The following is a 27,274-nucleotide window of genomic DNA, read 5'->3' as shown; positions in this document are numbered from 1 at the left end:
CTGAAGCTAAAAAAGATACAAATTTAATTAAAAGTAGCTTTTGGCAGAGAGCCCAGAAAGTTAAACAAGCTTCACCTGCATTTAGATACAAATGTTTCTCAAACTTAATTAAATAGATAGCTTTTGAAAGAGAGCCCAGAAATCTTAACAAGCTTCACCTGCACTTAGATACATTGTTTCTCACATTTAATTAAATAAGTAGCTTTTGGTAGAGAGCCCAGAAAGTTAACAAGCCACATCTGCACTGAAATACAATTGTCTCTTGGGGGAACTGAGACTTGCAGCTTAAAGGGCAATTTCAGCTTTTTAAACAAAACTGTAATAACACATAAAACAAGACCCCAAAACCCCCAGAAATGTGTTCAGACTTTAACTAACCTGCCAAATTTAGTCAAATGGGAGTGGTATTTAGGGGATGTGGTCACAAAAATGGACGTGGTCAAAAAATTGCACATTCAAAATGTTGGTTGGTATGCAATGGTATAATTTTGAGGGTTAGTGTTGGGTGCGGGATAAGGTTTTGCGCATTAGCGATAGGTGTGGGTTGAGTTTTTTTCCTGACCCGCACGTCACTACTCAGTACACTGATGATTCCTGGCACATCTTTTTGATCCCTTATTTTGTATGTTTTGAATGTTAAATGTAGTCTAATAACTCTATTCACATTTAGCAGTGGGGAAATGGTAATACAGGTTACCAGGAGATATTTATATTGGCTGAAATTTGATTTGGTTTATTAGATCTTGGCTGCACAGCCCAATCAGTGATCTAAATACCATGGTTCCTTACTTTTACCTAGGTGACTGTAAAACTGTAAGCTAGACCAACTTTGCCCACTTCCATTCACAACATGGTAAGCCCCTGAGCATGGACACCACAAGAAACCCACCTAGTATTCTAGGATGCTACCCTCTACTTCCTGGGCATTCTGATTATTGTAAAAATCTTTTGAGGTTCCCCTCCTCCTAAACTTGGGTAATTTGACCTACTGTAAACACTTAAAATATGTAAACTACTGGTTACCTACATATGTCTTTAAGATGCCGTAATGGTTTCTTAAAAGAATTGTTAGGAAGGAAGGAGAAGGAAAGGTAAAAACTTCAAAAACTTTATTTAAGGTCTATGTAAATACAACCATAAGCACTCTTTGAAAAGATTTCTTGTCTTCATTTTTGTAAACATGTTCTTAGGTATCTGACTGTCTCTCTCAGAAAAATTCTTCATTTTGGGTTCAGAGTCTGCGAAGTTCTCTCCCCTCTCCTGCTCCCCCCTCCCATAAGAATGCTAAGGACTCCCTCCCCCCACCCTTAGGAATGTGTGATCTGAGCTATAACGACTAGACTGCAGGCAAGAAGCTACCTAAAATTGCAGCTGTTTACTCAGGTATGGCAATGGTTTCTGCAGAATAAATATAGTGTTCCAGGTGGCACTAATGTGGTGAATCTATTGGCAGTAAAATGCCAAAATGACTTTTCTTTTTCTTTTAAGTTAACTGTACATTTAACATTTATTTTTCTTTTCTTGTTTTCCCCAATCTCCTGAGAAGGTGTTAATTGCTTAGGTTGTTGTTTGAGCCTTGCCCAGCGGTGTAAATATGGAAGGCAGGGCTGGAACTAGAGGTAGGCAGAAGAGGTACGTGCCTAGGGCACAGCGGTGGGCAGAGGGCACTAGGCATGTACTTAGGAGTAGATGAAAGAGGTATGAACCTAGGTACGTACCTCTTTCACCTACCCCTACTCCAGACCCTTGTGCACCCCACTGGCCACATGTCCCCTACTGCTGCTACTACCAACCACCCCTGTGTTTAGTGCAGATGTAAGGGGATGCCCATTCATGCATGTGTGTGTACGCACGTGGTAGGCGTGAGTGGCAATGCCAGCCGGGTTGCCTAGGGTACCCAACTGGCATAGCCCGGCACTGATAGAATCCCTTTTGAGCTGGTTGTGGGTCGCATACAGTTTTGTGTGGGGGAGGGGTGCAAAAAGAACTTTTATTTTTTACAGAGGGACACAGGCCCATAAAGTTATGGCCCTGCCTTTGCCTATACAGCCAATTTCTCTATGACAGACTGGGCATAACCTTTATTTTTACCTCCAATAGACATCTGATTGCAAGAGAAGTGCCGGACCTAAACTACATCCCTGGGTTACAGTGCACCTTAAACATATTCATTGCTTTTTTTATAGATTATTTTGCCATGCAAACAAAGATAAAAATAACAAAAATAAGATATGTGATTCAATTTCAGTCCACATTTTATGCAGTTACAGATGTATAGAAAAGGACTGGAAAATGCTTGTGAGGCGGCACCCTGAGAGTTGGAATGTTAGGCTGGAAAATTACTAGAGTGACTTCATATTCATCACATACACTTTCATCTGCAGGCCAGTGGCGCTTAAAGGAAAACTAAAGTTTAGCAGAGGAGTAGGCTACAAATTTTAGATATTAGGAGTCATTCTAGGGGTGGGGGCAAATAGGCCACGTTCCAACACCTGTGGAGAGACAGTTTGCTGGAAGGAGAAACTGGGAATTGTAGCTATTTAGTAATTCATGCAACTAAATCATTTTTACCTAATGCTAAAAGCCAGTGGATCAGCAATCAATAAATGTGCATATGCTTAATAATGAGTTCTTTTAGCTGTACTTAAATGCAGCACTGCACAACTAAATCATTAGATGAGCGATACATCATAGTAAAAAAATGATTGCTTCCGGAACAACCAATGACACTTCTCTAATACAAACCTAATCAAAGTGGAGAACAAAAGATTAATGATCACGTATTGAGAAACAAAAGCAATTTAGCCTACAATGCCAAATAATTTTTTTTTTTCATTTTACAAAATGCCAGAGGGGCCTGCTTTCTTGTACTTATTGCAAAAAAAAGTGCACAAGGAAGCCTCTAATACCCATGTACAAAACGCCTACAGGGGCAAGGGTCTTCATACCTTCCTTTGCCTTGTGTCTGGGGGCAATGCCAGGCCCAGCACCAGAGGCATTCAAGGAAATGGTGATAAGCACATCTATCACACGTTGCCAGGAAGTTTCAGAAAGCCAAGCTAGGGTTGGCAAAGAGCTATGTGACCAGCAATCCCTTTGCCTCTTTTGCCTACCCCTGGCCCTGGATCTGGCTAGGGTTTTTTTTACCCTCTGGGATGACTGATGCTTTTCCAAGGGCATCAGTGGCAGAGGAGGAAAGGAAATCCCCTAGCCAGTGCCAGAACGAGGGGTCGGCAGAATCCAGTAAAATAACCAGTTGAGTTAATATAAATAAAAATCAATAATACTGCAGAGGGTATGGGCCCTGCTGAGCTTGTGTTACAGCACGGTATAATGCAGAAGGTAGGTAGTCCATAGGATTCTGGAAATTATAGTTCACAACTTGAGGGCTACGAATTAGGCCTCTCATACAAATTCTATAAATATATAGCAAATAGAGTAATTGTGAATAGAAGAGGTGTATTACTATAAAAATGATATTGCTTTTTTGTATTACTATAAAAATGATATTGCTTTTATTTTGATTGTTGTGTGTCTTGAACTGGTGAGAGCCACAACATTGCCCAGAGGTGCTGACAGGGGTCACAGAACAACAGTTGGTAACCCACTGGTTAGGAATGCCTGGTGTAATACGTGTTCCGGAGACACAGATGCCAGTATGGTTCCTCCCTTTCCCTGTGCAGCTCTCTGATACAGTTATTCCCAGACCGCTAGCCAAGGCAGTTTCCAGGCACCTGACAGGCACAGACGCTTTCCTGAGCAGCTGCTTTTGCTTTTTTATTATCCAGTCCAGCCCCTCTGTTTGTATCACTGCCATACTGCATAAATATTAGCAGAGCATCAGCTACTGGTTATTTGTTTTTCAAAACCCAACTGGCTAATTAGCCATGACATTTTTTTCATTATCTTTAATTACACTCAAAATCAATTTATTCTTTTTAGAGATTAATATACCCATCTACAAAATACATGTAAAAATGCAATTGTTTTTCCCCTCTCGTGTTTTCCTGTAGCAGGTCAGTAAACCAGAGCTCTGACTTTGTAAACTGTTAAAAATTGTTATATTCCATGATACATAGCTCCGCCACATCAAAAGCCCCCGTTTCTGCCACACATGCTCCCTGAGCCGTATTAGCCTGTTACAGAGCCACTAATACATTAATTACATCAGTATTTCTCTGATGCTGGCCAAAAATGTATAAACTAATATATCACATTTTGACTGTTTATAAAGTCAGCCACTAAGCTTACATAAGAGAGAGAAATGAAGCAGATTCATTTTCATAAATGGTAAAAAACTAGAAGTTATTTGAAAAAAAAAATATATTATTTGTAACGTAAAGTTAAATAAATTACATTTTTGTGACTGTAGTCTGCCCCTTAATGGACATGACAGACGGTATGCTCTGTTGCCTGCATGAAAACTCCTCTCCCATAGGCAAGTTCCCGGAAATACCTGCCCTCTGCACCCATTGGAATCACTGTATGTAAATCACTTAATTCTGCATTTTTTGCACAATTACCTGAGATGAATGCATGTTAAAGGAACACTAACACCAAAAAATTAAAATGTATCAAAGTAAATAAAATACTATGTACTATTGCCCTGCACTGGTAAAGGTTGTTTGATTGCTTCAAAAACTCAATTTCAATTGCCTGGTATCAGTGTCGGACTGGGACCCCAGGGGCCACCAGAAAACCTTACACCATGGGCCCACTCTCCAAACTATTTTTCCTCCTTTACTCACTCAACCTCTTTATTCTCCTAGTCTCTTTTACATGCTAGCATCTATTCTTCCATCTATTTCACCTCTTTGTTCCCACTCAGAAATAGGAAACGACCATGAAGTAGGCCAAATGGTCAGAAGCTGGAGGGCCCACTGACACCTGGGCCCACTGGGGGTTTTACAGGTATCCTGGTGGGCCAGTCTGACACTGCCTGGTAACAGTTTGTTTGGAAAGAGGAATAAAGGGGCCATATCCCTAAAATGTATAAACTACTGCCTTAATGTGATACTGACACTTTTGTAAATTTTTTTGTTACTTTTGTTTTGTTACTGTTAACTGTGCTTATATAGATATAGTTTTTATAATAAATTATGAGAGTTTTGCCATAATTCCAGCCATTAACTGTCACATAAAATCAGACACAAACATATAAGTAGACATATGAGAATGATCCAATAGAGCAAAGCTAGGAGTAAACTCACCAAGATACGTGGGGGGGAGGGGCTGGTGCAGTTTTGCCTTTCATGGTGCAGTTTGTGCCAGCCAGCCAACTACCAAGTAAAGGTTTCTGTAACCTCCATTAAGCTGAAGGTCTGGGGGATTTGTATCTTTTGTGCCAAAAGGCTCATCAGCCTATGATTAAGTGCCCCTTTTGGTATGAAACAGGTAAGGCTATCCTTATTCAGATGCTTTTTCTTAAAATAAATACGTTTTATTAACTGCACCATGTTTTGGCTTTCATGGTCCAGTTTTGTGCCAGCCTGTCAACTACCAAGCAAACGCACATATAAATCTATTGGATAAATCTCTGAATACTTGAGTTTTAGTCCAGTGTTCCCAGAAAGCAGAGATTTGCTGTCACTGAAGAATGTACAGATTTGTAGCAAGATAATTATATCATAAGCTAGATATACCGAAAAGAGCTTAAAAACCCATTCTGAAAGCCACAGAGAATGACAGTCACACAATGAGCATCATATGACGGCTGAGATCAGCTACCTACTCTTATATAATCCAAACAAGATTTGCTCCCTCACCTGCATAGTCAAAAGGCCATTAAAGTGCCATGGAAAATGTATTGTATTTATACTTATAGTTCAAAAAAACCATAGTGTGATGTATAATTGGAAAACTACCCATGATCTAAGATCTAAGTTGAAATTGTTATTAATAATATCACTTAGCAGGGTGATGAAATAGATAATTTTGAACAATACTCTATTGCTATGAAGTAATGCTCATTGGGCAGCACTGGCCTATATACTGGCTTGCTGTTAGAATCAACAATAGAGGGACCAGTTGGGGAACAAAATGTAGACAAAAGTACACAAGAAATGATATGGTATTACAAGGTATTATATACTTCACTGTCATTCAGCCTTTGGCACTCCTGGTTGCCTGCATCCCACAGACACCCCATTTGACATTAGACATTAAATCCAGGGGTGTATTAACCGAGAAAGAATGGCAGCTGCTGGGGCCCATGGTTTAAGAGGACACAGCTGGGGTTCTGAGTGATTCACGCGTATCCATTATGTGGCAATAACGCCCAGCAGCTATGTTTATTATGTCAACACATTTTGAATTGACAGAAGCAACTGTTTGTCATTCTATTCATATTATACCTCACGGTTCAATAGATTCACTTCTGCATCATTAATGATCAGCTTCAGCCCATACAATATGCTGGGGCTCATTTAGGGTGGCTGGAAAAGATACAAAGTGCAAAAGATTGATAAAAAGGAACTCTTTGAGCTTAAAAAATGAAATGTGAAAAATTACAGCAACTTATATAAACAGTGAAGTTCAAAAAACAAGTATCACTGTACCATTGATAAATGTGCCCTGTTGATTTTCAGGTTCATGTAAGCTGACTGTTTGGGACACTGCAACCTTATTTTACTCAATTCACTGAGTCTGTATAGGTTTTTTGTAATAAGTGAATTCTGGTTATTTCTGACACTTCAAAAACATACAGGCAAGTTAATGTTTCCTGTTAACTTCCTGTTAAATTGACCATAGTGACCTACGATTGTAAGCTCTTACTGTTCAATCTTAAATGTTGGTAGGAATGGCAGGGGAATAGTTTTGTTCTGAACTGGTCAGTGCCAATACAAAAATATTAGGTCAAACAACTGACTAACATAAGTCTTGACTCCAATATTAGAACAAAATGGATGTTGTGATACACTTGCAATAGAATCATACCTATTCATGGCAATCAATGTTCTACCATGTGAATGAGTTTGCTGCTCAGCTGTAAGCCAAGAGAGGGTTAATATTGTGGCATTCTCGCATCCTACACAGCTGCTGGTATAACTGCCTTCTTAACAGCATTTCAAGCCCGTGCGTCAGTGCTGGCTCAGGAGCATGGCATCCATGCCTAATATACCCTGTCTCCTTCATCTGGGGTGCTCTGCCCTTTGCTGCTCGCACGGGGCATGAAGGGTGGGCGTCACTTCTGAGTCAGACAAGCAGTCTGTAATATTGACCCTTATGTGTGTAGGCACGGAATTCAACCGGTTTAACAAAGGAATAGCACCGTTGTAAAACATAATGCTCTATGTATATGTATATTATTATTTTTGTAAGTCAGTCTCCAATAACTGCAATATTTACAGCAAATCTAACCCTAACTAGACCTGTGGTTGATGCTCAAGCAGTAGGGTCAGTGTCACATTTGGGATTTCTTCTTATGCCAGCATGTATAATAACCAGTAGTACAAGAGGGAAACAAAGCAGATACTAAGGGGCAGATTTACCAAAGGTCATATTTTTTTTTTTCCTTGATTCTTGTTTTTTTGGGCTAAAAATTTATTTTCACAATTTATTATCAAAACTGCAAAAGAAAAGCCATCAAGGTAATATAGAAGTCGATGGGAGCTGTCATGGGCAATATTTTTTGCAGTCCTTTCGCTCGTAGGTGTTCGATTTTTTTTCACCTTTTTGGCATCTGTGGTTTTTTTTGTGTTTTTTTAATAAATAAGGAAACATTTGTGCTTTTTTAATTTGTGAGTTTAGTCCTGGTAGGAGAAACCTCTAAAACTACACAAATCTGAATTTTAATAAATCTGCCCCAAGGGGAAGATTTATCAAAATGATTTTTGGGATACTATGAATGATTTACAAAAATTGTTCAGCATTTTTTTATTCTTTTGTTGGTGCACTTAGGGGCAGATTTATCAAAATGGGAGTTTAGAGCTTAATACATAAAAACTCACCCATGTTCTGTTCATTCCTATGGGGTTGTAAGAAGCGTATTTAGCAATTGGTGAATTCTTACTTTCACCTATTTATAAATTTGCTTCTAAAAATCCCATGGGAATGACTGGAAAGTGGGTGATTTTATTTTATGTTTTAAGTTTTTATGTATTAAGCTCTAATCTCACATTTTGATAACTCTGCACCTAACTGCGTGGTGCTTGGTTCCCAGGCTATAAAGCAGAACAACCAAGGGTTGGTATTTTTCTTTTCTATGTGCTGAATTTCTAGCAGGGCGCTGTGCTGGCACCTAACCCTGTGCTTAGTGTTTATTAAACAGGAGCCGTTGGTAGAAGTGTTATGATGAAGTTGTCATCCATTAGGGAATACTCAGTGATATTAAAGATATTATCAGTCGCTAATAAAGTATTTGTGCAGTTCTTTATGTTAGGTCATTGGTTAGGAGCCTGTGGCTGTCCAGCTAAAAACTGTCCATTTCAAAATGCCGCATGTAGGCATTTAGATATACTGGGGGATAGCTGTGGTGGGATAGAAACACTGGTGAGCACTGGGAGGGGTGTAGTTAGTAAGGAGGGCTATACCCCTGTAAACAGCCATATGTAATTCATTGAATATGTAAGTTACTAAATTACCCTTGTGCACCCATGCCAAGATGATTGCTTCTTTGATATAAATATCTCCCAGCAGTGATTTAAATCACTCTGTTCTGTCTGTTCTGTTCTGCAGGCTTTTGGTTGGAGCTCCTCAGGCCTCAGCATTACCAAATCAAAATGCCAACCGTACAGGGGGTCTCTATGGATGTCCGCTTACTACAGAGCCAAAGGACTGTATCCGACTTGATATTGACCATGCAGGTAAATTACATGTCTGTCAGACTCTCTGTGTGTGTTTGTAGGGTGTGAAATCAGATTGCTCCTGATGCTATGTTTAATATTCATTTTATTGTCACACATTACTTCTATTCTCTTTAGATGCTTTCCTGTTCATCTTCCAGTCTATTATTCAAACTACTGCCTGGTTGCTAGGGTAAGGTGGTCCCTAGCAACCAGATACCAATCTTATAATCTCCCTTGCAGATCCATAAGGATACAATAATTTCCTCCTCCTAATTATCCTTGATAAAATCTCACAAAATTACACACTTGTGTTTTGTTAGCTTCTCTGACTTTGTCCTTCTTTTTCTTGCAGCTGATACATCTCAGGAGAGCAAGGAAAACCAATGGCTTGGAGTCACAGTAAAGAGCCAAGGCCCTGGTGGAAAAATTGTGGTGAGTTGTAACTTAATGTCATTTGCTTGTTATGGTGTTGGCAGGCCCAGACTGGGATTCAAAATTGGCCCTGGCATTACAAGTACAAAGTGGCCCAAACAGGCCCACACCAGCCCACAACGTAGTCACCGTTAATGGCACTTACGGCAGCCCTCTGCCATTTGCCAGAATCCACAGATTGCCAGTCCGATCCTGGGTGTTAGGGAGAAAAACGAGTGTGCCTCTGCCTACTAAAGAAAAGAGTAACAAAAGGTTAGTTGTGCTCTGGAAAACATATATGATGTGCCAGCTTATATCACTATTTGGCACCACTATAAATTCTGCTTAGAAATTACCATTAAATCTACTGCTGGAATTGTCACTAGCGTGCTGCTGTTATACAGCCCATGCCCATCCAAGCATCATAGGGCTGCACTGGAAAATAGTTCCCTGCACTTACTAATGTTTTCCCAGTAGTAGGTCATTCACATGTTTAATGCTACACTCTATTTATACTGATATATATATATATATATATAAACCTGACAGTCCCAGAAAGTGGATCAAAGTGGGATGACGTAACTCCGTAAATTGTACGGGCTTTTGGAAGATAGTGTGCGCCGGGCAGATTGGAGGCATGGCCAAAAAAGTTCAAAAATGCTTGTAAACATTTTCATTTTATGAGGTTACTGGCCTTTTAAATCTCTTTCTGCTTTCCTGTGTTATATTGTTTTAGATTGGTATAAAAATATTTGCCCAAGTCGTTACTCCACCTGCAATAAATGTAATATGTGAGACTTAAGCCAACAAGCACTGAGTCAGAAATGCTGGTATATGTGCCAATAACTGCAGCAGTGTGAGTCACAGCAACTGGTTAACAGGAAAATTCCTCCTGTCCATGTGGTGAGAGAGAGTGATCAGTGTTTATCCGCCTCACCGTCTGGATGAGAGGGGGGCTTATTTCTCTAGTTTAACATGCCCTTCTTTTCATTTTCATTTTCATTAAAACATAAAATTGTTTCTGTAATGTGGATTGCCTTGCATTATTATCAGCAGCACAAACATCCCAAGGACAGGTGACCAACAGTTGAATATTATGGAAATGCTCCATGTTCTGTCACTAATAGTGGCCATACATGTTACAATTATGATCTTTCCTTTAAGATCATTCATACCCTACCTTCAGCTCAGGGCTGAATGCAGGTAGAAACAAAAGAATTCCACCCTATCTGATGATTCAGCACTAAATGCTTGCTGGTGCTCCGGTGCCTTCAAGCCCTATCAAAATTGTATGTTGGGCCCAACCAATGAGATATCCAAGGCCTTTGCTGATGCCTCTTCTCCCACTGACAAAGTTTAGTACGATAATAACGGTGCGTGTATGGCCACCTTATGGGGCATATTTAAAAAGCTGTGTAAGAAAAAAAATAAATGTCATGGAAATTAAGTAGTTATAGAGTTGTGAAATTAATTGTGGTGTATGTGAAGCATAGGGTTGCCTCTCGACTAGTAAAACTAATGCTTGATACCAATGTTCAGGGTTTTACTGGGTCAGTGGGAAACCAGGAAAAAACCCAATGGGCCTTGAATGGTATGTGGGCCCCAGGGGTAACAGCCTCATTGGGCCTCTCACACACCAGTCCCCCCATGCCAGTGTTATAAATATAGGAGTATAATATATAAATATAGGAAGGCTGGCACCCCCTAGTAAAGCAGCATGGCAAAATCATGGTCGCAAAAAGCCGTAGCTTGAAAAAAAGCAGTGGCGATTGATTCCGTTTTTTTACAGCTCTTTGCCACCTGAATTTTTCTCTTTGACTTGAAATTGAGTTATGCCAGGATTGCTGTGGCAGCAGTAAGGGCATAAATGAACGCTTTAGGTTGGTATAAAATAAATTACACACTTTTATAAATACAGTGATCAGCTTTCATAACAAGAACATTAAACACTTATTAAAAGACAATTTTAAGCATGTCAGACTTTAGCAACCAGAGCGTACATTGTGTTTACAGTGAATAAAATAAAAATGGTAATTGCCACATTCGAGTTGTCTCCGTAACCTTTGCATATCCCATCACAGCAGGAGAGTATTGACTCTTTTCTCTATGTCCCTTAATATGATTTTTTTTCAGTTGTGTCTCCTCTGTGGTGACCTTCTCTTCTAATACATTATTAATGAGGGATGATCCTTTTGGAAGCAGATGTGTCAAAATGGATGTGTTGTGATTAATGATGCATAGAGGATTAATGCACATCCACCCCTCTTTTCATTATTGTACCCTTAATATATATCGGTCTGTATAAAATTACAAGGATACAGAGTCAAATCCAACATACACCACTTCAGTGCTGCTTGCCAAAGCACAGAGGTCCATGTCCAACCTTGGGGTATATCTGTCATTTGGTAGCAGCTAAAAGATATGTAGGTTGGACATCTTGGACATGCCTTGATATGTAACAATTACTAAAAGATCTTATGTTAACCTCTAATTAAAAAAGCCAAGCACTCAGCAGGATACACTCAGGAGGATAGCCATGCAGCACAAATACAACCATATTAATGGGTCTCTTTCAGGAACATGGACATCAAAGACAAAGCAAAGACAAGTTAACATGTTTATAAATGAAATGAAATAACAACTGATCAGTGTATTGTATGGAATCTGTGGCAGATCACATTTTGCTGGCACCCAGTGTGATCCAATGCTTGAGCATTCAGATCAGTTGAATTTCCAACCCCATGGGTAAGTCAGGTAAAGATCCACTCTGGTCAAATGAGTGCATCATTACATACATAGCCTGCTTCTTGTTAAATCCCTGCATTGGTTTATGATGCCGAATTGACCTGTTCATTGAAGCATTTACTAGCCTTGCTGTTACAATTTGTAATATCAATGTTTTAGTCCCTCCTCCCCTGCCAGGATATCAAATGATGCAGAAAAAGAAGAACTTTTTTGCAGCTGGATATCAGCGTATAAAATGGTATTAATTCATACTTTTTGAAGTAACAGATTACAGTGACATTAGATTTATTAGGGGTTTTCATGTTGTGTGGGGCTCTTTAAGAAATTTTGGTTTGGAAGCAAGAGTTCTCCTTAAAGTTGTGCATTTGTACAATGTACACACATTTTAAGGCTAGCTCAAACAACAAATGGCAATGTGAATGGAAATTATGATTTAATCAATATTAGAGGGAGTGCTGCATTGCATTACATACAACATATGGTTTCTTGAGAGATAGTTAAAGCTGTGTTACTTGCCTGTAGCGTGATACACATGCATCCATATTGTCGGGAGCCATTGTGAATATGATCAACTACTGTGATGCAAGCCCACAGGCAATTACTGAGATGGCTGTACAAGTGTATTTAATGGGTTTTAATGGCACGTCTCCGGTGTAAGTGTGATTACTGTCCAGGGAAAAATAAGACTGGCTTGTCGTGATCAGGAATTGTGGCCATTTGTGGCTGATTAGTGGTGATTTAGTTAGAGTCAGTGAAGATTCATCTGTATTCAGCTACATTATGTTTATAAGGTTCTTTACCGCATCACTGTGCTATTATGATATACCTGCAGCAATGTTACTAATAGGCAGCATTCACCATAGTGCAACAAATGTGCAAACCACAGTAATTTAAAAAATCCTTTCTATACCTCAAACCAGGGAGGATCATGACCCAACATGGTGCTCAGTGATTATTTCTTCCTACAGTATTAAACAATAATTAAACATGGTGCATAATAGGTTTTTAAACCAATTTGTGGGTCATAAGGCTAAGTACAGAATGTTTTTGGCTGTAGACATGATGTGGGATTCTACTTGCTTCCCCCCTAGCACAAACTCAGCAGTAAATTGAGTGATTTTGTGGTATGGGTGTCCCCTTGCAGCCATGAGATACACGAGCTAGGAAGTGCCAAGGAGCAAAAGATGTTGTGGGCCCTGTTCTTAGGACCTGTTTGGGGACCTGTGGCTGCACTGATACCCACAGCAGGTCTGGACTTGGATTCAAAATAGGCCCTGGGATTTCAAGTACACAGAGGCCCAAACAGCCCCCCACCAGCCCAATAAATAGTGACTGTCTGTGGCATATTACAGCAGCCCCTCTGGCATTTGCCAGAATCCACAGATTTCCAGTCCGTGCCTGACCCACATATTCAAGTGCTCTGTAACTGCAGTTTTTTTCCCAGCAAATGTTTCCAGCTGGATGGGATAAAAAAGTACTTAGATGAGTATAATATCTAGTAGAATTAAGTCTAAAACAGATGGACTTTTCTGAGTTTTTCTTGAAAATGTTTCACCGCTCATCTGGCACACCTGTCACTTTCAGCCAACACCTAACTGAATAAGTTCAATGGAACCACTGTGATTGGATGTCTGTGACTCTACTACCCTCAAGGGTTTAAATGCCGGGGAATTCCCTTACAGTCATTTTTACTGAAGAAGCCACTAGGATTGTGAAATGTTTTCAAGAAAAACGCAGAAAAGTCCAGTTGTTTTACACTTAATTCCACTAGATATTGTATATCATGACCTGAATGGATGAGAATCTTCATAGACATACCTAGATGAGTGAAATAATTGTATATAGTGAAAAATGCACCTCAAAGTCTTCCCCAAACTTTTGAGCCACATATGCTGCCCCAAACAGGCTGATGTAAAAGCTTTTATGGTGGGTGAAGTTGGGGCACTGGTCGACTTTCAAAATATTCTCCAGGGGAGATCAGTGAACTGAGCACAAAGGGGGCAATTTTTCTGTATCTATTTAGAGTATAGTATCACCTTCTCTATATAATCCTTATAATCGGTTTTCTTTTGGTCCCAGTTAGTTTAGTTTTGGTTTCTGAGCTTTTTACAGAAGCATACACTGAACCTGTGTACATAAACAGAAAGAGTCTATTGTTATTATATGCAGCAACATTAATCCTCATTCTTTCCATGCACTGCTGAGGTCTCATTGCTATTGCTTTGAATTCCATAGATAGCGTAATGTGAATAAACCAGCATCCTAATGACACGCTCAGTAGAAGAGAGTTGTGCTTTGCTTATCTTATAAACATGCTACCATTTTATTCCAGCATTAGATTATTTATAGAACAAACAATAGGCTAACACTTGAAACATATTTCCATTCGGCTCTGTCAAACAGTTTTTCCACCAGTGAAGGCTTTCCCAGAGCAGGCTTACAGTTATTTTTAGAGAAATGAATGGTATTGCATAGTGTATGAGCTCTGCCAACACTACCTTCCCTTAACTGAATTTACCTGACCTTTATAAATAACCTCAAAGATTATTGCTTTTAATCTCGTTACTTTTCAAATGTTTGTTAAATTATAATCATATCTATATATTTTTCTAAAGACTGCACTGTAGTTTCTTGAGATATGTGCCTTTTGACTTGCACCAGTGAATTAGGAGATTTATCTCTGCACATATAATAATAACACAGGGTCCCTAGGCACTGCAGGAATGCAGGGGGGCTAGTTCAGCTAAAGTATATAAATAAGAGAGCTTTTGAGTTGCTGTACAACTAACAATAGCTAATATGCAGTATTCTTGAAATACGTGTTTTCCCTATACAGAATTTGGGAAGCTCTGTGGGGTATTAGGCATATTTTGTAGTTTAGGGACAGGACCTTGTCAAGAAGGGGGTTATCTAGATCAGGACTGTACAACTGGAGATCCTCAGGTTGGATGTGGCCCTCCAAAGCATTTTTATGGCCCCCAGTCTGCCCAAAGGCTCCATAGAGATCACTGTATGACATGATAATTTTTATTGAACCCAGCCCTTCACCATCCTATATGATGGCCCACTACATGTAACAAGTTGAACAGCACTGATCTAGATATTCCAAGGTATCAGCTGCAGAGAGCTAGATCTAAATTTCTTCTATAAGAGCAGTGTCTCCCAACAAGGATAGAGGGCTGCCCTTTTTTTGAATAGACCCCACATCCATTGTTCTGGATAGATCGTCTCCAGTTAGATAGAACTGCATTAGTGAACACCAGCACTTGTGGAAGTCTCCATCTTTTCAAAAGGTGTCAAGGTGGGTCCAATCATATCTGTGTAACCTAATTTCTAAGTCTGTGGAGCCTGAAGGGCCACATCCAACCTGTGGGCTTCCACAGCCATAAAATAAATAATTTCATACATTACAGTGGAGCATGTGACACAAGCCCATAGCAACTCCCAGTTAGAAATTAAAAGCAAAGATCTGCTTGGTTGCTATAGACAGTTTCACTGGTGCAATGTAGCACTGGTTTTTGTAACTCAGCCCCTACATGAACATGAAGTAGCTGTGATCTTTTCTGCAGACAAATTACCTTCAATACCATTTAATGTTATTTTCTCACCTTAACTTTGCAGACATGTGCGCACTTGTATGAATCTCGCCAGAGAGTAAACCAGCTTTCTGAGACCCGGGACGTGATTGGCCGATGCTTTGTTTTGAGTGAAGATTTAACCATAAGTGATGACCTAGATGGAGGAGAGTGGAAGTTCTGTGAGGGTAGAACATTGGGACATGAGATGTTTGGATTCTGCCAGCAAGGCATTTCTGCAGGTTTCACCACTGACAATCATTATATCATGTTTGGGGCCCCAGGCACATACAACTGGAAAGGTAAGTGCTGTGACAGAAGATCCAAGCTATCTGTATGATTCAGATGATAACAATAACCTGCTTGTATGCAGAAAAAGGTAGATGAGGAGGAGAGGACTCCTAAAGGATTTGTTTCAATGCATGAATAATTTAGTTTTATTAGTGATAAGCAACCAGCAAACCTTCATAAGCCAGTAGCCTCCAGAGGAGCTGGGAGTTGTTGTTCAGCAGAGCTGGTTGCCCATGCCTGGAAACAGCACCAAAACCTGTATTGCTAATGTAGCAGATGGAAGGGTTTATGTCAGTATTGGAAACAGTACTAACAAATCACTTTACACTGTTCCAGAGTGTATTATAGAGCAGAAATCCTTAACCTATGGGTCTCAGGGTGCTTAAAAGGATCCTTCAAATACAGTGACATTTTCTCCCTAAATAGTCAGTAATAAAAGGTACTAATTTTGTTCAATTAATTTAGGTCCCCAAACCCTGAGAGAAAGGAAGTGGCCAAGGCCTTTATGTGGGAGTCCTGAATCAGCTCACTCACTGAGATGCTTATGGGGTAATTTAATAAAAAGGGCAACATTTGCTAAGGTCTATTGACCCATATCATCTAATCTACAGCTGGCATGTTCTATACCCAGCACTGTCTTGTTATTGGAGAAAATGTTTCACTTTGAACACAAATGGACAACTTTCCTTGGGAGGTTAATAAATACCCCTTACTAGAACTGACTAGAGACTTATAAAGGCCAGAATCTGAGGTTTCGCCACAATACGTAACCATCCAAAAATGTTTTATTTGAGCTGAATTCTAATTGGCATAGTAATATTTTGCTGTGTTGTGTCAAATCCCCATTAAATACATAATTCAGGGTTATTTTGATGTATTTATGTTCCATCAAATGGTCTGTGCTTGTCCCTGTATTTCTGCAAATACGAAATATGTCTATAACTTGTATATGTGACTGTTTTTTCTCTGATCTACACCATGCTGTGGCTGCCAGGGGAGCTCCGGGTGGAGTTATTTAATCAGAGTGCCCTGGCCCTAGGCACTTATGATGACGGCCCATATGAAGTTGCTGGAGAGAAAAGCCAGAAACCAGAAATGATACCAGTACCACACCACAGTTATTTTGGTATGAGGTCATGGCCGGATGGTGCAGAGAGAGGAAAATGGAGAGAAATGCAGCCTTACAGAGGCACAATTTTGCTCCACATGCCTATACTTAAGGTGTTTTCATTGCCTATTGCAAGCCTCATATACATGCAGGTATTCTGATACTTTAATAGGAATGTTCATATTGGATTAACAGACAGTTCCATTTCCAAGTCCTTTTTATTATACCAATGCCATTTAAAGCAGTCATTCATGTTTATTTGTATAGAGCAATAACAGTTTATGGGAGGTGTGCATTTAATATATGCTTTTGTTTTTTGGTTATAAACATATCATTATAAACTTAAATTAGTTTTATATAACTTGTGGGAAATAACACATTCTACAGTGGGACCCATGATCCTGCAGGCATTAGGAAACTGCCTAGCTATTATTATAGACATTAACATGGTAGTACTGTGGATTAGGCCCTAGAGAAGTGAATCTTATTTAACAAAAGAAAAAAAAAATTTTCTGAAAGAGAAAATGTTTTTGCTTATTAAGGTTTTATCCTTAAATTGCTTTTTAGTAGGTAGTAAATGCTGAGGGATTATCCTTCTGTATTTATCCCTATCTATGTGAGAGGGAGTCTGATAGGGAAGTATAGACCTCTAGTGGTGATAAATAGACATTGCTGTGTCAGCTGAGGTCAGTGATGGTGCCCCAGCCCTGCCATGTAATGTAATCATATTCCTCATTAATTTCAGTCTTCAGAAATGGAATATTCTGCATTCTAATGATTTATTGAATGCTTCTTTGCTACTTTAAATAAATAACTTTATGTATTATTCCAGTACCTTAAAGGTGCAATATTACCATGTTTAATGTGAGTGCAATAAATAGGGCTTGTGCTGAACACAATTTTTGGTTTCTGTTATTTCTTCAGGCTAAACTAGGCAAACGGGGAGACTGAGGCTACTGCAAATTTGGTCCTTGTAGATAATTAGATTAATAGTATACAACCCCTTCCTTCTCTGTAATTTGGTAAGTAACATTCCATTATGCAGGGGGATTATCCGGGTACTGGTAATTTAATTAATCTCCCTCACGAGGATCAAACATGGGGTAGATTCAATTTCCTGTTTGCCCTGTTTAGCTCAAGAAATAACAAACATTATGGATTTTTCCTGTTATTAAAGAAATAGGCAATAGGCAAAATGTACATTCAGCACATGAATCGACTCATGTATTCTGCGCCTGTAACAAGCCAAGCTCCTACCTGCTTTCCACCAGCAAAATCATCCAGCCCAGTTTAACATACACACAGGTCTAACAGATTTCTGCATCAATACAATGTCTTGTACAGAGCGTGCCCTTTATAACCAGATTTGAAAAGAAGAGTTTCTGGCACCAGCATTGACTGTCTGGGAAGTGATATTTACAGTCATTTAGAGAATCAATGAGCAGTAGGTTTCTTTTCTTGTTAGAAAATTTAAGGACATATCGGTCAGAAAATGGTATACCAACAGACTATACATATGGATCAAGTGTGGGAGTGCTTTTTTGGGAGAATCTCTGGAGCAATTCCTCTGTGTCTGTACAGGGAGGAAGAGGCAGAGACAAATTAATTTCGCAGAGCAAAATAATTGCTTAAAAAATCCGTAATCTTAAATCAAATGATTGAAGTGCACAAGAGACAGGCTAGTCCCACAATGACTGGTAACCTACAGTATACTGTAAGCCCTTTATTATATAAAACCAATAGTCAGCTGATTCACAGCTACAGATTACATCTAAAAAAATCAATATTCAGTCTTGTCTGAATTCTCTGAGGATTTGATGCATTTTTGATGATAAAAAAATGTGTTCCCAGTTGGGCTGATCAATTCACTCCTGTCTTGGACTAAACATGCTGGTTTTCAATGCCCAAAGTACTACTTATAGAACATTTGTTGCAAACAACTTATTTGATCAGGGTATTATAGGAATGGCTGCTTTAAATTGTACTTTTGAGAACAAATTTGTCTGAGAACCAATTTGAAAATTCAATTAAAAACTGGGATTATTTGGCTCTTTTGATGCAGTTATGCTTTCTCTCCCATGATTCCTCTCTCTTGCATCTTCCAATGCCATGACAATATCCTCTGCGCCTTCTAACTTGCTGTCTCTTTTCTTGTCTCTTTTCCGTTCCTCATTTCCTCCACCTTGGGGGGCATTCACTTTCATGGCACAGGACTCTTGTTTGTCACAAACATTGATAGTTCAGATCCGGATCAGTTGGTGTATAAAACGCTGGAGCCCAGGGAGAAGGGAACCAGACTGGGCCATGACGTAGCCCTCAATAGCTATTTAGGTTTGTAACTTGCATATGTGTATGGGGGCCGGGTTCAGCTCCCACCTCCTGCGTGCTACCTTCATCCGTCTGGTATGTCTTTGTCCCTAGCTGGTAGACTTCATGTCATATGCTTTTGTATTGCATGTCACAAAGTAACTTTCTGCTGGTCAGAATCTCCTTAATAAATTTTGAATAATTATAGCACTCTCCAAGTTCCCAATATTTAAATGCCATTAGAAAAGCACCATAAATTGTTTGAAAAGAGTTCCCAGGCAATTAGATAATAACCATTATTAGTTCCTTAAACCTCAAGTGTGTGTGTTACACGTCTTTGCGAATTTCAGATTTCCATAATTGATAATTATGGCCATTTGCCTGGTTGCCTATACATTTTTTTGTAATCCTCAGAGGTGCAGTTTGACCTTTACGATATTATTGGCTTATTGTTGATGCTTTTTGCTTTAACTGCATATGACATCAGTGTCTTTCCTGATTTACATCTGCTTAACCACTTTGCATGTTCTCACCGTGTCCTTCTACCTATTTCCTTTTGCCTGATTCAACTTGGGCCAGAACATCTGGACTGAAGACATTGAAAGTCACAAAATCTCACATAGGGACCAAATACCAACATTTACTTAGTTCTTGGCATGCAATGAAATTCTTATTTGCCCACTGACCCTTGCTGTCCCTATGCTTCTATGGCTCTGCTTCCTTCTTTCATAGAGGGCTCATGTACACCCACAAGTGCAGTGAGAAAATTGCAATTTTGACCACAATCACAATGTTTTTTCCCCAACAATGCAACATTTTCTACAAATTCCAGCACCATTGCAGTCGCAAAGGGGTAATGCAGTTGTGCTGCATGTACCACATTTGCACCTGATTCCCCAAAACTTATGCAATTGCACAAGGAGTTGGTGGCTAATTGAACAAAACTGCGCAGAAGTTCATCTGGCATCATTTCCAGTGCTTTGCTTCCAAGCAATATCTGTGCCTGATTTTTGTGGCTATTGATGTTGGGTATGAAGGGGACCCTGGAGCGTTGGACTGGTCAGGGTGCAGATTCCCCTGCATCAATAGGCGCATCAGCACTTGATTCGGGACAGAAGGCAGGAAAACCAAGCAGCACTGAGGGGACTATATGGAAATGCTAGTGGATTTTTACGCAAGTACCTTTAATGAAAGTGGTTTTACATGCAAGTGACTGCGAGGAAACTTTGGGGACCGCAGCCGCACTTGCAGGCGTAAATGAGCCCTTGTATCTCCGACAATAATGGCAGTTGCCCACCATAATAGGCTATTCTTAAACCCAGTTGCTTTTCTGTTGGGAAGCATGTAAATGCCTCATCCAATTAGCAATATGCTTTTTCACTGAATTAATTCCATTCTCTAACTTTCACTGCTATTGTATCTCTACTGTATGTTCCTTGCCCTGCTCATGGCTGTGCTAAAACCAAGTTAAACATCATCCATCTTTACAGATCTGTTTTAGTTAGGTATTTTAGTTCGTTTCTGTGCGTTATATACAGGGGAACCATTCCTTATACATTGTGTTTATTTTCCATTTAGAGAATATACACAAAAACTACTCTCGCTCTGTATTTACATTTAGAAATGAATAACTGCAATATAAATTCACAGTAAAAGTCATTTCTGCTGATTCCAAACATACAGAAAGACAGAAAGGATTGATCAATGCACATTCCCTGGTCCCCTGTTTCATAAGTAAATTGTCTATTAGTTTCATGCTAGTGCATACAGTATATTGACAAGAAACAGGGGTTTTTAGTTACAAAATTATGATCATAAGATTGGTAAGCCACCATACCACGTCAAGGTAAACCCCGTATGGTGGTCCTATCTATTTACCTCTGGTCATATTTTTCAAAGGCTGGCACTCCCGTGCACTATTGCCATTCTTGACCTGGGGGCTGGTTTGAATCAGAGGGCTTAGTCACTCCCATGCCTTTTGCTTATATAGAGAGAGATTGCCTGGTTCCCCAGACCAAATCCTCCCCCGCTTGCGGCTTGTAGAGGAGAAGACTGCCCATTAACCAACACCCATTCTTTTTAAAGGCATTGATCAATCCTTTTTGTCTTTCTGTATGTTTGTAATTAATTTGGCCAGATCAGTTGCACTTCCATTGTATTTGTATACTTTATTTAGCCTTGGAGTGCTCCCACAACCTCTTTTTGTGTATTTCTGCTGATTCATCTATTAATAAACATTAGGCATTAGATCTATTATCTGGAATGTGAGGTGTGAGAAGCTTATTGTTTTGAACACCCAAAAAAAAGATGCAGGTTTAAACAACTTTCCAATATACTTTAATATACGGTACATTCATTAAAAATGTAACGGGTTGTTCAAGGGAAAGTTTGCCTTTAAATGAACTTTCAGTATAATGTAGAGAGTTCTGTTCTGAGACATTTTGCAATTGGCCATAATTTTTATTATTTGCAGTTTTTTAATTATTGAGTTGTTTTGTATATAGCAACCAGGCAGTGGTTTGGAAGAGCCAGGAATTTAACTGGCCTATAAAATATACCCTTATAGACAGTGCTTAGTGAGGTCACCAGTCATAAATTGTGCTTAGTGATGTCACTTGTGATCCATGACATAAGCCTACAATCTGGGGCGTTTACATGACCATGGATTTGCTCGGTGACTTTTAATATACTTATAATACACAAGAGCTATATATGTTTAGAAATGTATAGCTATTTACTAATCAATTCTATAAGAAAAAATATAAAACATTGTCCAAGCCTTCATTTGTATTTATCCCAAGCTAGGCAATAAAACGATGATTTTGGGATGCTGAATCCATCAAAAAGCTATAGGCATTTTTTCTATTAATCTGACTTCCAGTGGTTTTGATTTATATTGAGAAATAGGTTTAAAATCCATAAAACAAGTAAATTCTAGATTTCCTTTCAAATGGGTGGCATTCATTCTAAACTGATTTCATGTTTAACCCTGTGGGCAACATCCTTTGTCTGCTGGTGTCTTGAAGCCATGAACCGATGAGCTTGATGTGATTGGGCACCTCTAACCCTTCATTCCATTCACTCACAAACCCACCCACCCACCCATGTTGCTGTTCCAGTGAGCCTGATTGCTTCTTCACCTGCTTCAAACACAAGGGGCTAGGAAATGAGGGGGAGCTGATCCATGTCCAGCATAATTAGGGATCATGGTAGGGTGACCAAATCACATGACAATTCAGGGGAATAAATAATAAATCCATGTTGTAGGGCAGCACCTATTGCATTTAAAATGAACCGTAATCAGTTCAGCCCTGGTGGCTGGATTTTTTAGATGTGTCCCTGAATTTTCAAGTGGTCACCCTAGATGATGGGCTTGCCCTAGTAGAAGAACAACAGTGCACCATTTCTTTGCCTAGATTTTTGTTCTGGATTTAATCAATTAATTATCCTCTCTGGCCATCTGTGCAGTTTGTCTGGGTATATTTCCGACAAGAGCCCACACGGGTATATCCAGACAATGTGTGCTTGAGGCATGGCTTACTGGGACTGAGAAGCCCTAGGTAAATTAAATGAAAATCTAAAGCTCTACTTTCACCCGTGCTTTTCAATTAAGAACACACTGGAGATGGGTAAAGCAACATAAGAGAGAATTTGATATATTATTTCTTTGCCAAAAATTAAGAAAAAAAAGTAGAACCATTACAAATAGCTCCAAACTTACTAATGTTTTTGAGATAACTTTGTACAGCTAAACATGGGAGAGAACCGACACTAATCTATTAAAGCAGGCAGCAGTATTGTTGTTAGTGCAAGGATTGCTTACTGTTTATTTCTGAGATTAGTCTGGAAGCTTTTTGCTATCCCTTTTGCTTTCTCTTCTCGCTAACATCTCATTTGTACTTGTTATATTTCTGTCTGTTTCTTACAGTCTCCACTGCCACAGAAATAACTCTTGTGATTCATACCCTGCATTCTCTAGGTTTCTCAGTCGACTCAGGGTGGGGGGTAACTGGGCGGAACACACTGAGCTTTGTAAGCGGGGCGCCCCGGGCAAATCATACAGGTGCTGTGGTTATTCTTCGTCGGGACAATGGAAGCCAGCTCATCCCAGAAGTGACTTTATGGGGAGAGACCCTGGCATCATCATTTGGGTACTCAGTTGCCATTGAGGATCTCAATAATGATGGGTAAGTGTTCTGTTATAGTAAAGGAAAGGATCAGGGGTCCTCCAACTATATCATTTTGGATTTGGATAAAAACCTAATAGTACCCAACTTTATAGGTTTATATTTGAATACAAATCAATTTGAATCGTCTTATATAAATGGTTGTCAGTTGTCCAGAGGTTTAAAATCACATAAATTCAAGGGTTCAGATTTGCATTCACTAAGCACTTGAGACCTAGGATTTATTAGATTTATTAGGGTTTTCTTCTGAGATTTGGATCTACTTATGAAAATCATTTAAACATGAAATAAACCAAATACGATTGTTTTGTACTATTGGATTTTGTAAACAAAGGCATCTTAAATGTCAATATATCTGACACAGAAGGAGAATCTTCTCTTATCCAATATATATACTGTATATATAGATTTTCAAGCAGCAGCCATAACCAAATGCAAAAAAATGGCAAAAAAGTCAATTTGATTGCAACTTAATGACATTTGTTATGTGGTTCCAATTTATGATTTTGATTCCCCCTATCTCTTATGCTAAATGTATTTGTATTTATTTTATTGCTTCCATTAGATGGATGGATTTGCTTGTGGGTGCCCCTAATTTCTTCTCACGGAAAGATGAGATCGGTGGCGCTGTTTACGTTTATATGAATCAGGCTGGAAAACTGGATAAATCACCCCCCCTCCGACTTAATGGGTCTGAAGGGTCTATGTTTGGAATTGCCATTGGCAGCTTGGGAGACATTAACCAGGATGGTTTCAAAGGTCTGTTTTCTCAAGAGCGTAAAAACCCTTTCCAGATGCAAATTTGAAAATCCGAAAAGTACTTTCTGAATCTTGTATTTGCAGCTAGGGAGTAGCTAAGCTTTCATGAAGGTATAATAGGATACTATGGATTAAGATAGAAGATTACAAAGTAGCATAAACATACAGTATGTGCGTGTAATTATATGTGAGACTCCAACTCAAAATACTGTCATTATTTATAATTTTATTGAACACTGTCTATGTGTATATATACTTGTATAGAAAATTAAGAATTAATTAAGATGTTTTAAAAAAGTAGCATTGAAATATGGTAATATAGACCAGTGGTTTTGGATTTTTTTATCACCTTAAACTGGCCATACACGCACCGATAATATCGTACGAAACGTTGTTTTGCACGATATTCGGTGCGTGTATGGCAAGTCGCATGAGGCTGCTGATATCGGTCGACTCGCCGATCGGCCAGGTTAAAAGATTTTGATCGGGCGCCATAAAAGGCGCCTGAGCAAAATCTGCCGTCAGGGCTGAATCGGCAAAAGGAGGTAGAAATCCTATTGTTTCTACCTCCTTATCTGCCGTTTCAGCCCTGAAGGTTAGTGGCGGATTTAACAATCTTTCGTGCGACCGATGATGCCCAACATTTGACTGGACCCCGCTTAGCCTATAGCAAGGTTACAGATATAAGTAAACATCACTATATTAGTTTTTCTGTCCTAGTTACAAGAATATCTAAAAGTAACCCCCCCCCATCTGAATGACCTTCAATGTAGGCTTTCAGTCATATCTAAGGTATCAAATTGTGACTCTGCTGGAATCAGGGTTGGACTGGGGGGTGAAGGGCCCACTGGGGCTTCCGTCCCAGGGGTCCTGCTGATGCCCCCAGCCAGGCGCGTCCCCTAACCCCCCCCCTATGTACAGTGCAACTCTATGTACAGTGCAACCCTATGTACAGTGCAACTCTATGTACAGTGCAACTCTATGTACAGTGCAACCCTATGTACAGTGCAACTCTATGTACAGTGCAACCCTATGTACAGTGCAACTCTATGTACAGTGCAACCCTATGTACAGTGCAGCCCTATGTACAGTGCAACCCTATGTACAGTGCAACCCTATGGACAGTGAAACTCTATGGACAGTGCAACTCTATGTACAGTGCAGCCCTATGTACAGTGCAGCCCTATGTACAGTGTAACCCTATGTACAGTGCAACCCTATGTACAGTGCAACCCTATGTACAGTGCAACCCTATGTACAGTGCAGCCCTATGTACAGTGTAACACTATGTACAGTGTAACCCTATGTACAGTGCAACCCTATGTACAGTGTAACCCTATGTACAGTGCAACCCTATGTACAGTGTAACCCTATGTACAGTGCAACCCTATGTACAGTGCAACCCTATGTACAGTGCAGCCCTATGTACAGTGTAACACTATGTACAGTGCAACCCTATGTACAGTGCAACCCTATGTACAGTGCAGCCCTATGTACAGTGTAACCCTATGTACAGTGCAACCCTATGTACAGTGCAACCCTATGTACAGTGCAGCCCTATGTACAGTGTAACACTATGTACAGTGCAACTCTATGTACAGTGCAACTCTATGTACAGTGCAGCCCTATGTACAGTGCAGCCCTATGTACAGTGCAACCCTATGTACAGTGCAGCCCTATGTACAGTGTAACACTATGTACAGTGCAACTCTATGTACAGTGCAACTCTATGTACAGTGCAGCCCTATGTACAGTGCAGCCCTATGTACAGTGCAACCCTATGTACAGTGTAACACTATGTACAGTGCAGCCCTATGTACAGTGCAACTCTATGTACAGTGCAGCCCTAAGTACAGTGCAGCCCTATGTACAGTGCAACTCTATGTACAGTGCAGCCCTAAGTACAGTGCAACTCTATGTACAGTGCAGCCCTATGTACAGTGCAGCCCTATGTACAGTGCAACTCTATGTACAGTGCAGCCCTATGTACAGTGCAGCCCTATGTACAGTGCAACCGTATGTACAGTGCAGCCCTATGTACAGTGCAACCCTATGTACAGTGCAGCCCTATGTACAGTGCAACTCTATGTACAGTGCAGCCCTATGTACAGTGCAACCCTATGTACAGTGCAACCCTATGTACAGTGCAGCCCTATGTACAGTGCAACCCTATGTACAGTGCAACCCTATGTACAGTGCAACCCTATATACAGTGCAACTCTATGTACAGTGCAACTCTATGTACAGTGCAACCCTATGTACAGTGCAACTCTATGTACAGTGCAGCCCTATGTACATCTATGTACACCTATCATGTCCATTTAAGTTCAGCATATTCTGAATTCTGTTTCTCACAGATGTTGCCATTGGAGCCCCATTTGATGGAAATGGAAAGGTTTATATTCATCATGGCAGCCCCAAAGGATTAGTTACCAAACCGGCACAGGTTAGTTGCATGAGTTGTGGCATTTAGACCTGAAAGTGACACCTTTATGATGTTGAAGTAATATTTGTTTATTTTTTTCAATTTAAATGGCTCATGTAATGCTCATTAAATGTATTAATCAAATTCCCTCTTTTATTTAAATAAAAATGCTGAATAAAACCAGCTCTTGCTGGTTGTCATTCAGCACAAGAGGATTAGCTCAGAGCATTTTATCAAGCATCTGTTTTACTCTCCTTCATCCCAAATTATATTTCACTTTTCAGTAACTCTTCACCATTACTTTTTTATTGAATGCTTTCTATTTTGGTTTCTCACTGCCCACCAGATTCTGGATGGTATAAGTGTTGGAATAAAGACTTTTGGATACTCCCTGTCTGGGGGATTAGATATTGATGGAAACTCCTATCCTGATCTTTTGGTGGGATCTCTTTCTGACACCGTAGTGCTGTTTCGGTGAGTGTTTTCCTTTGAATTCTTATACGTTTGAATGGAACACAGGGAAATCAATATTAATCTTTTAATGAGTAAAGGGACCTAATACAATTTTGCTTTGCGGTTAAATTGACTTGGGAATGCTGGGTGTTTCTGCAGCATTTAGATTGTCAAAGATTGTCTATACTTAACTAAGCCAATGTAATATTTTGATCTAATTTATGTTT

At 39.7% G+C, this 27,274-nt stretch overlaps 1 protein-coding gene across 6 annotated transcripts in view; it reads left to right on the top strand.

Annotated features, from left to right (window-relative positions):
- itga7 (integrin subunit alpha 7) overlaps positions 1–27,274 on the top strand; it is an 81,629-nt gene that overhangs the window by 38,596 nt on the left and 15,759 nt on the right. For 4 of the 6 annotated variants that reach the window (XM_004911865.4, XM_012957793.3, XM_012957794.3 and 1 more), the window contains exons 2-9: positions 8,677–8,804; positions 9,139–9,218; positions 15,564–15,819; positions 16,803–16,934; positions 23,203–23,410; positions 23,976–24,169; positions 26,527–26,615; positions 26,941–27,068. In XM_004911865.4, the coding sequence (XP_004911922.2) occupies positions 8,677–8,804; positions 9,139–9,218; positions 15,564–15,819; positions 16,803–16,934; positions 23,203–23,410; positions 23,976–24,169; positions 26,527–26,615; positions 26,941–27,068 (1,215 nt within the window). Of the gene's footprint in view, positions 1–8,676; positions 8,805–9,138; positions 9,219–15,563; positions 15,820–16,802; positions 16,935–19,127; positions 19,248–23,202; positions 23,411–23,975; positions 24,170–26,526; positions 26,616–26,940; positions 27,069–27,274 lie in introns of all 6 variants that reach the window. The other 2 variants (XM_031897160.1, XM_004911867.4) reach the window with 1 other exon arrangement.

The sequence above is a fragment of the Xenopus tropicalis genome, chromosome 2, assembly GCF_000004195.4.
Source record: "Xenopus tropicalis strain Nigerian chromosome 2, UCB_Xtro_10.0, whole genome shotgun sequence".
NCBI lineage: Eukaryota > Metazoa > Chordata > Amphibia > Anura > Pipidae > Xenopus > Xenopus tropicalis.
The sequence above is the reverse complement of the archived record's forward strand: the minus strand, read 5'-3'. Positions and strand labels throughout refer to the sequence as shown.